Below are 10,340 nucleotides of genomic sequence, written 5' to 3'. Positions count from 1 at the left end.
GTTTGTTTTACAAACAAATTATCAGCGGAGTTTCCCAAAAAAAGAAAAAATAAAAAGTGCAAGGTAAAAAGGAAAATTCTATCATCAAAAGCAGTCATTTAAGTCTACATTAATCAAGTTTAGATTACATTAAGAGAATTGAGTTCCTTCATAAGCTTCTGCATGCACTCTCCCCACCTTCCATTCCATACAGAGGCTGGCCTCCGGGAGGTTAAACGCTGGTATTCCTCCAAGAATTGCAGAATTAAGTGTCTGAAATTCCCCTCTCTTTGATATGTCTTCTTTTTTTTTCTTTTTTTTTTCAATCATGCTAACCAAGAAAAGTTAATATTGTTTTTGCGGTCTCTATCATCAGTTTCACAATATTAATACCACAAACTACTTCCGACAAGATATCGTCTTACCCTTCATCAGTTTGTCTTTTTGCCTAGAGAGATTGTTAATTTTTATCCATGGTCTCATCTTTTCTACCCACATCCCGATTCACTGAGATTCCCGGTCACGACCCGCCCCTTTTCCTGCCAATGTAGGCAATGGACAAGAAAGAGAAGCATTGAAGTGAAGCAGCGTACTTGAACACTGTTACATGATCTGCTAAGCATTTACACGACTATGAACAAACATTCGACTTACATTACAGATCTTGCCACAAATCGGAGGAGCAAAAAAATCAAAACCTGGAAGCACAAAAGGTTACAGACAAGATAGATGAAAGGAAAAAAAAAAAAATCTCTACACTCAGCTGTTAGTAGAGTTATAAAAGATCTTTACGATGACCGACAATGGTATGTTTGCAGCATGGCCTTGAGTTCCAAACAGCCCGATTCTCCCAAAGGTGGCCGAGGAACTATTGACTGTCGCGTTAAAGGAGACACTCAGTACCTGCCTCTGGCCGTTGGCAATGGTGAAGCGAGTTGGAGCTACCTTCATGGAGACCCCGTAAGGGGCGCTCCAACCAACACTGTAAGTTTCATTTCCGGCAATATTGGTGACTGTACGTTGAACTGTCCTAGAACTGTTGAGCGTGACGATTGTGATAGAGGGCAAATTCAGGTCGGCACCGCTAATAGTGTTGTTGTAAGCCCAACAACTTTGGCCGGTGTAGTTCCAAACAATGGGAGCCGAACCGTTAATGCCACAGAGAAATGACATGTAATCATCATAACCTACAAGAACAGCATCAGACAGGCTCATGTTAGCCCCCTACGTAAGCAAGCATCGAACAGAACAAAGAACCCGCAAAAGAGAGATGATGTAACGGTCCATTACTCTGCTACTTGTCAATTAGAGAGAACCAGGATACCTATCACATGTACAGCTTGAAAATCTGGTGAAGGCTCTTCATTAATTGAAAACATAAGTTGATGTTATGTTGTTTCAGAGGAATTGACAGAACTTAAAAATCAAGAAAAGAAAGAAAACTCTATGGTCTTGGGTCAATACCGGGTCACCAAATTGATGAGTTGGATGTATAAAAATCGATTTATCTAGAGATTTTACATAGACAATGTGGACATTTTCGTGATGTCAATCTTTCGGTAGAACAGACACAGCAGATTTTATTCTAGAGGTAAAAGTAACTCGAGAAAATATGTCATAACACGAAGCACATTGTTTGGTTCCTTACCAGACAAGGAAAAGATACTCAAATCAGGCACATTGTTTCTGTATTCTGAGTATAATATCAGTTGCTTATTCAAGAAAGCCATCCTTTTAGTGTTGAAAGAAATCTGTTCACAACAGAAACTTATAAAAATGTAATCTATTCTTTAAGGACTTTTTCTCGTACATTAACTGTTGACTATAATTAAACATTTGATTACTGTCCTTGAGGATATCCTTCCGTTGAATAAATTTCTCAAAATGACAAACTAATTAATAGTCATTGATTTTTCACTTCATTATGTATTCATCGATTTTTCACTTCATTATGTATATTTGCAATTGATAAAAATTTTGGAATTGGTACTTCAGCACTTGCACCAGTCAAGTCCAAACTCAATCCTTCTCGGATAAGTAAATCTGACCATATACCGGTTATGCTGACCCATGAGCCATTTGGCTTGATTGGCATGACAAAATTAAAGTATAGTTGGAGTTGGACTTAGCTGCACCCATTATGCAATAAAGGCAAATAACAGACTTATCACAACAAATTATGATTGGACTACAAGAGATATTCTTCATTTTGGGCCAATGAAAAGGACATATCCATGATTTGGAATTCTACCATTGTAAAAGCAGATGACTCAGGACACTCCTAATTTTATCAATTTAATTGACTTTCGCATCTGATTGGGTAGAGGATGTTTCAAGACAAAAGAGTATAACTGGCATAGGCAGAATAACTTACTGGAGTCAAGAATAAGTCCCGGATTCAAAGCAGCGGTTGCATTCACAAAACCGCTGCCCATGTCAAAAGGTGTTGCTGGGGACTGATTTTGATCTGGGTTGGCATAAGCACGCTGAGCCATTATCGGTCCCCCATTCTTGTCATATAAAGAAGCCGTTGTAGAAAGTGCAGATGCAATGGCAGAAGGACTAAAACTTGGAAAATTTTGCTTAATTAGCGCTGCCAGCCCAGCAATATGAGGAGCAGCCATGCTTGTCCCAGACATCATCGCAAAGTTTTCACCTGAATCATTGAATCTACTTTAGGAGGCAGCATATAAGAAGAAGAGAACCAGGATAAACACTCTGCAATTCCATTGCATTTGGCACTGGAGAGAAGAAATCTTGCCTCGATCACTAGGTAGGCAATCAATACATGCACAAGCAAAAGAATATCAAGCTACCTATATGAATAATTAAATGTCTTGCAGATACCGATGCTTTATGGGAATATCTTTCATGCAGTAATGGATTAAAACAGAAACCCATTGCACTGGTCAAATGAATCAACACGAATTGCTGTATATGTTATGATGGTCATACCTTCGAATTCCATAGAATCAGTGCCAACAGAGCTCCAAGCAGCCCATATGAAATTACCAGGGGCAACCAAGTTTGGCTTCAATATATCTGCGTTGGTGAGAGAACTGTCTTCTGGATCAGGTCCTCTGGCAGAGTAGTACATGACTTTTGGAGCAGAAAAGCTGTAGTTGGCTTTCAGCCCGCCCAAGATGCTAGCAGTGGCTCCAAATGTAACAACCTGTTTTGTCTGTCCGTCCCTCTCAACAGAAGAATTGTAGTATTGAAGCAGTATCTGTCAAATATAAGAGAAAGATCACTATATAGCAAATACAGTTCTTTGGCACTCATTCTTGAATCAGCAGCCAACTAACAGCAACGAGACTCTGTTAATGGCATTGGCTGTACCTTGGAATCATCTGATGTTGGAATAATGATGCCAGGCATCTTCAATGGAGTTGGATTAAGCTGAAACCCAATCACAAAAGGATCCATGTAAAACACGATACCAGCTGCGCTAAGGTTATTTGCTGTTTCTAAGGCCTGTTGGATGGTGGAGAGTCCAAGCACAAACCGGATTGAGTAGCTGCATATCAAAAGGTTCCCTTGGACATGATCTGGATCAAAGTTTGTAGAGTCCTGACATTCACCGACATACATGTCTTTGGAAATTGAAGTGTCATTGTTCAGAACATCGAGTGCTGAGACTAGCTTGTACATCGTATCTTTATCGGTTCCCGCTGAAAAAGAATGATGAAATGTTAATTTGCATCTTGACAGGTGTAAAGAGTAAATCTGCGTAAGTAATTTTTTTTGTAGGGATTAAGGGGTAAAATGTACTTCTCCACACCAACCCAACACCAAGCATGTGCATCCACATAAATTAGCTCACTACCAGAACCAAGTATACTGCGATAATGGAGATGATTCGTAATCAACAAATCTGATTCCTGCAAGACTAGTGAGAAGTGTGATCCCAAATTCCTTTCTTGACTTTTTATTGGTTTTTACCATAGAATAAGCTCCTTGTTTTATGAATCAGCAAGTACGAAGTTAGTGATCTGTGTAATGTATATCTGATGATCCAATTTTTTTTCCCTTTTTAGTTTGGACAGGGAACGACCCCCATCTGTGAGAGTCAACATATCTTCAAAAGGTCATCAGATTCAGCAAGTTAATTTTGATAGTGAAAGAAATCCACAGACTATCACTCTTCAAACCAAACAATCTCAGTTTCCATCAATCTTGATCTAGGTTTTAAATAAGAGGCAAGTGATCTGAACATAGAACCTTTTTAAAATCCTGAGGCAATACAAATTTGAGTCCAGTTCGGGAACCAAAAGTAAAGGCTAAACTAGACAACTTGATCTTTTGGGGTTATTTGAGAAAAGTCAGTTGCAAAACATAAGTGAACCAAAGTTAGCACCAAAAAAAAAAAAAAAGAGAGAGAGAAAATAAGCATCAGCTAACAGATGGCTTACGCGCAAGGCCAACTCCAGCAATTGATCGGTTGTTTCCAAGAACTATGGAGTTTTGGTACACTCGGTCATGAGCAGCAGCACCAACAGTGAAAATCCATGGACTGAAGGAAGATACGCTTTTTGGTGCAGGCCCAGTATTTCCGGCAGCTTGCACAACAAAAATGCCAGCTTTTACTGCTGACAATAAAGCCATGTCAATGGGATTGAAGAACGTTGCAATTCCAGGAGGACGCCTATTAGGAGTGATTGATAAGCTTATTATGTCAACGCCATCCTGAGCAGCCTGTAAATGCATCCATCACAAAGAAAGAAGAAAATCAGTTACGAATGGTAATACTGAGACATATATGTTTCACGATCCCCAAAAAGCACTTTTTTTTTCCCATTTTCTTTTGCAGTATCGATTGAAGAACATGAGCCAAGGGTAATTAATTATACATCTCTACAAATGGAACTGGTGCTACACAGATTCGTAGAAATTCAAAACCGAAACAGCTCTCTGTGTAGAATCTTTCAAATATAATTCCTCAAACAACCAGAGAATACCAAGAAGTGCGCTGAATCATTATTGTTTGTATCGTATAGTCTGGTACAGCACCCGTTCACAACCAGTATAAACTATTATTGAGGAATGCCTATTTCAATCGTAGAGTAAATAGAGAGCCTGAATAATTTTGACATTTTGACTAAGGTTACACTCCCTCTGAAAAGCTCATTTATTTTTCTCTTAGGGAAAATTGCCGCTTATTATGAGTACCTATCTTGCATTGGATATTTTCCACATGGAAAAGGAAAGACGAGGGTACCAAGGGGAAACAGAATAGCAATCATAACAGTTGCAAGCACAATGCCCTTTAGGGTTATAAATACTCTCTTTTTGGTATGACTAGGAAGAAGTAAAAAACACGAGTATCTTTAGATAAAACAGCCAATGAATAGCCACTGCGAAAGAACCAGAACAAGAAACTTTGGTTTTGCAGAGTAGGAATATTTTGACGTCGAAGTGTAATCTGAAAGCGATCCGTCAAATAGCAAGACAGAGAAATACAGTCAACTAGCAGCACATCAAAGTGTTGAGGGTCTCTAAAGTCTTAAAACTGTCTACACATAGATTAGCTAAGCAAGAGAAGCTGGTCAGTCAAATCATGTAGACACAAACCTGGTCAATTGCAGCAACGACATCCGCAGCAAAGCCTCCAAAGCTCTTATATAATGACTTGTAAACAGCGATGCTGAAAATTGAAATTGAGTATCCATGTTATCTTAACATAAAAAGTACTCGAATATATTTTGCTCAAGGTGTAAGTCCATCTTTGAGCAAAGCAGGTAAACAGAAGCAGTTATCATTTATTAGTACTTAATAATCACTGTCAATAATGAATAGAGATAAATAATAATAGTACAGAGAGACTTGGTCCAGATAATTACTGTGAACGAGGAGCCATTCCACTAGCATTCCCAAAGTGATGACCAGAAACAATAACTGGAATCCCATGGTTTCCTGCTGCAACTGAAGCTGTGTGCCTGTAATTCCACTATTCAATCCATCAATTGCCTATTAAGTCTTCCATCTAATTGACAATGTGGAAGCTAGTAACCAGACGACAGTTGCTGTAACTTTCATGCCAACAATATGAGAACAAATTATACATGGCCATGAAGTAAGATTCTTTTAGCTTTCCCATATCACTAAATCTATCTTGCCAGCTTACAAAGCTTTACATGTTTTTACTCTGAAAAGTTATCCATATTAAAATGGGAAAATAATGGCTCTTTGTTTTTGATAGAAAATGAAAACGAGGTTTTTACTTGATGCAGTTAACAATAATTTTACGTTGAAAAGAAGAATAAGAAAGAGATATATGTCAACGACAAGTGAACTGAAGCAGAAACCAGTTTTCTCCTCTTGTCATTTCAAGTCCTCAGCCCAGGTCATGAAGAAGGAATGGTTAACAGCGACATATCACCACTTTCATCCACATCAAGACATAGAGAAAATAAAAAAGAGGAAATCCTAGCGATCAAAGGAGCTCAAAGGGAATACTGCAACAAATTCTCGTTTCGCTCCCACACTCGCATTTTTTACTCCCTCATCCCCAGCTTGTGGAACCACAAAGCTACAGTTATTCCAGTCGCAGATTGAGCAAAATAGATGCTGACAAAAAAATGACATGGAGACACAAGCATACAAGATGAGAGAAGTCGCATGAAACACTCACGTCCCGTGACCATCTCCATCAAATGGCGATGCGTAGTCCTGAGATGCATTGAAAATTCCTCTGGTTATGGCAGATGCAGCAAAATGCCGGGCCCCGACAAGCTTCCTATTGCATGATCCGGATGGAAAATCTGGGGTGACCTCACAAATCCCTGAGTAATGGGCAGGGACTGGATATGGACGGTCAGACACATCATCGGCAAAGCTGGGGTGTGTCGGATCAATGCCAGTATCAATAAAACCAATCACAACTCCTTCTCCAGCTGAGTCATACCCACCACGTTGTGCCCACGCTCCATTTGGTAGACCAAGAAATTGTGGAGTATGAGTTGTTGCCGTTCTAACTGAAAAATCCAAAACTACGTTTGCGACCTCTGTCCTCTGTGAAAGTTTGTCGGCCTTCAAATAATATTAACAGGCTAAAGTGAGGTTCTAGATACCATTTTTACATCACTCAGCAACAAAACTTCAATCACGAGCAATGCAAGACATGCCAAAATATTTTCCTCCGTACATCCAGTATGCAGTTATAAGTGCCAAGCAGACAAGGATGAGAACTATCATAAGGAAAAAGACGGTGTTGGGTACTGATATACCTGCTGGGGAGTGACAAGTACTGCAAATCCATTTATTAAGTAGTGATAGCTGTACAGTTTCAGATATTTCTCTCCCTTCAGTACCTTCTTCAATAACGAATCATGAACTCGAGCAATATAAGAACCCGAGCTCCCACCAGAACGAGAAGTGTTCCTGTGCCTGAATTTAGAGTAGGAAGCTCAGAAAACCAATCAAAGACTAAAAAATGAAGCTTAATCAAGATAAGTTCCCGTCATCGCGACCTCATTAAACTAAAGTCTCCACTAAATTACACATGAACAATTCTTTATACTGCCAATCAAGAAAGGAACTTCCGACGATATCAGCCATAGTAACGTAAAAGACAGTTATAGACACTGCAGAAACAGAAATGAATGGACCCCCACGAGGTAGTTGCCGAACTTGAGAGGCTACAAAACTCTCAAAGGTAAAAATTTACCTCACGAAGCAAAAATCAACTTTCGAAAATTGCAATTTAACCCTTTCAGTAGCTATTGCCAAAGGAAGTAAGTAAATAAACCAATTCCCAGTTTGGTCTCCCGATTCTACAAACGAATAAACAGAATCCAACCACAGCCCGCATTTACAAGAGAAGAAAGAAAGTACCTTGCTTTGTCCATTCTGTTGGATTTCCCCGAACCTCCATGCCTGAACACATTCGTCTCCTTCTTCAGCACACCATAGTCATGGACGACAGGGGCTTGTTTAAGGGTCACAATGTAAACAGCCGTGATTGCTTCGAGCTACTATTCTGGCACCAAGTGCACACGACCATCCCCATGGAGACCAACACCAGCAAAAGCCAAGAAACGCTCTCCATCCGTGTATACGCACAGCGGGGCAGAGCAAGAAGAAAGAAGAGAAACCCAAGTTCTAGTTTTATCAGAACACCAACCCCACTGGAAGGAAAAGACCTCACGCCGCCTCCATTTTGACTTCCCCAAGATCTCTCCACAGCAACACCCACGAGAAGAAGAGACGGGTGGGTTGAAAAGTGAAGAGAACCCAGAAAAGCTGACGACCTATCCTAGAATGTGAAGACAGCTGGTGCGAGAGAAAGTGCAGCAAGCTTCACATTGAGGCCTCCATTTGATGTGAAGTGATAAAGCCGAAGCAGAAGAAGAAGAAGAAGAAGAAGAAGAAGAAGGGCTTTCTTTATCTGGGGCGAGAAAGAAAAAGGCCCTTCTTTCTTTATTAGCTTTCCGGGAAGAAAGAGGGAGGAGTGCGCAGGCAGAGTATTAATAGCTGGAGGGGAGAGCATGGAGAATCTGCAAAAGCTTTTCCTCGACTGAACAAATTTGCTAATATAAAAATCGCTCTCTTTACGGGAAGAAATGCAGATGAGAATCGAACGTTGTCATTTGTTTTTATTCCCTCCCCTTCTTGTTTGACTGTTGTCGTTGTCTTTGGCCCTTGCTTGTTTAGGGACCCAACGCCACTTTGTCATCTTCTATTCCGTGTATTGACTAAGGAAAAATCAGTGTCAGAACACTGAAACATGTCTCAAGACTCTTAACGTTTGCTTTTTCATTCCATTCCATGTCTTAATTAAGAAAATTCATAGTCACAACGCTAAGACCAAGAAATTATCCTTAATTTTAGGATAATTTCTTAATTTATCAAGATAAAGAATCTCCTATTGTTGTACCAAACCAATTTAGAAAATCAAAACAAGTGCATTGTAAACTTTAAAATTTGTATAAAAAAAGGTTGAAATATAAAGTTTAAAACTTTCAAAAAGTATAATCAAGTTTAGAAGACTCGTCTAGAAATTTGTATCAAGTACTTTCATTAATTCCGTCCATTTTAAGGGATGAAAATATCGATATAGCTTGCTTTTTGTAATTTCTCACAAACATTTCGATGTTGATGGAGCATCCAAAAACAGTATTAAAGAAAGTGAATTTCCTCACTTCTGTATGTTTCTTTTCTCTCCTCATTGGGAAATAATTTTTGTGGGGTATTAGGTACAATAATTTCCCTTCACTTTCCTTTCCCTCTTTGGGTATTAGGTACAATAATTTCCTTCACTTTCCTTTCCCTCTTCTCCTGAGCAATGCAACTCTCATACTTTCTTACACCGTTTCTTCCTAACATCTTTCCCTCTTATTCGAGCATTTTCTTTTGTCCATATATTAGTCGAGTACTTAGCTGCGCAACACTAATACCTTGTTAAGACATTTTTAATTACATAATAATGAAGAATCAGTGAGTTGATTTAAGGTTAATGTGAACCATCATTGGCAGTTATTATGTTCAACAGGGACTCCAGTCCTCATGTCGTTCTGCCTGAGTTCTTTCATGGAAATCCAAGAAAAGAAAGGAAATGGCAGTTACAACTAACTGAGATTAAGAGAAACTTGTAATTTACGATAGAAGGAACATTAACAAGCACTAACAAGTCCCATCGTAAAAATGATCTTTTCACAGCATCACTCGAAGGGAAAAGTTGCCAAAAGTTCCATCAAGAAGCATGGCCATTTAGAAAATGAGTAATCACGGGGACAATAAAGCCAATAATACTAGATGACAATTTTTTCCCTCCAATAATGTCTCGGATTGTTGGGTAATAAATCATCGACATCATCCACGTACAAACTTAACTGAAATTAATGACAGATGATGTCCATATTCTTAACCCATCAATCAAAAATATGATTAGGGGAGATCCCTCCGATTAAAGTTAGAAGAGAACATGGATCCATGCTTAATTAGTTTAATTGATGGGACAAGTTGTAATTATAAGTGTTTATTAAAGTTAGAAAACCAAACTATGAGAGTGCACCTTTTCCCATACTCTCTGCCCATCATTGTCACCATCTTTGAACTATTTGATTTGCGCAGCATGTCTATCCTTCACCTAAGAAAACAGAAAAAAACACCCTAGCTCACTTGTACTCCTCTTTCCCTTCTTCTGTGTCTCTAGTCGCAACTGTCCACTCTTCTCCGTCGTCACCACGATCATCATCTCCGATGATTTAATCAATATTAGGCTCTCCAATAACCGCCCCCCTCCTCTACTTGCTCGGGACGACGACGGCGACGTGTAGTCACCTAACTCACGTGCATAGTGCTTGTAGTCTTTGAGCTCGATGTTGTAAGCTCTGTGCAAGAGATCTGCCACGAGCTCACGT

General features: G+C 39.4%; 1 protein-coding gene across 1 annotated transcript; it reads right to left on the bottom strand.

The window, feature by feature from the left end:
• Positions 1–553: 553 nt before the first annotated feature.
• Positions 554–8,558, bottom strand: LOC104425597 (subtilisin-like protease SBT2.3). The gene is given in 11 exon segments (XM_039313154.1): positions 554–1,166; positions 2,354–2,635; positions 2,935–3,205; positions 3,319–3,650; positions 4,392–4,674; positions 5,551–5,623; positions 5,820–5,915; positions 6,611–7,008; positions 7,206–7,365; positions 7,813–7,945; positions 7,948–8,558. Coding segments are annotated over 11 exon segments (2,535 nt in total). The 5' UTR covers positions 8,027–8,558; the 3' UTR covers positions 554–738.
• Between the last annotated feature and the right edge of the window lie 1,782 nt (positions 8,559–10,340).

The sequence above is a fragment of the Eucalyptus grandis genome, chromosome 5 (assembly GCF_016545825.1).
Source record: "Eucalyptus grandis isolate ANBG69807.140 chromosome 5, ASM1654582v1, whole genome shotgun sequence".
NCBI classification, from domain to species: Eukaryota; Viridiplantae; Streptophyta; class Magnoliopsida; order Myrtales; family Myrtaceae; genus Eucalyptus; species Eucalyptus grandis.
Note: the sequence above shows the minus strand (reverse complement) of the source record. Positions and strands in the feature narration are given on the sequence as shown.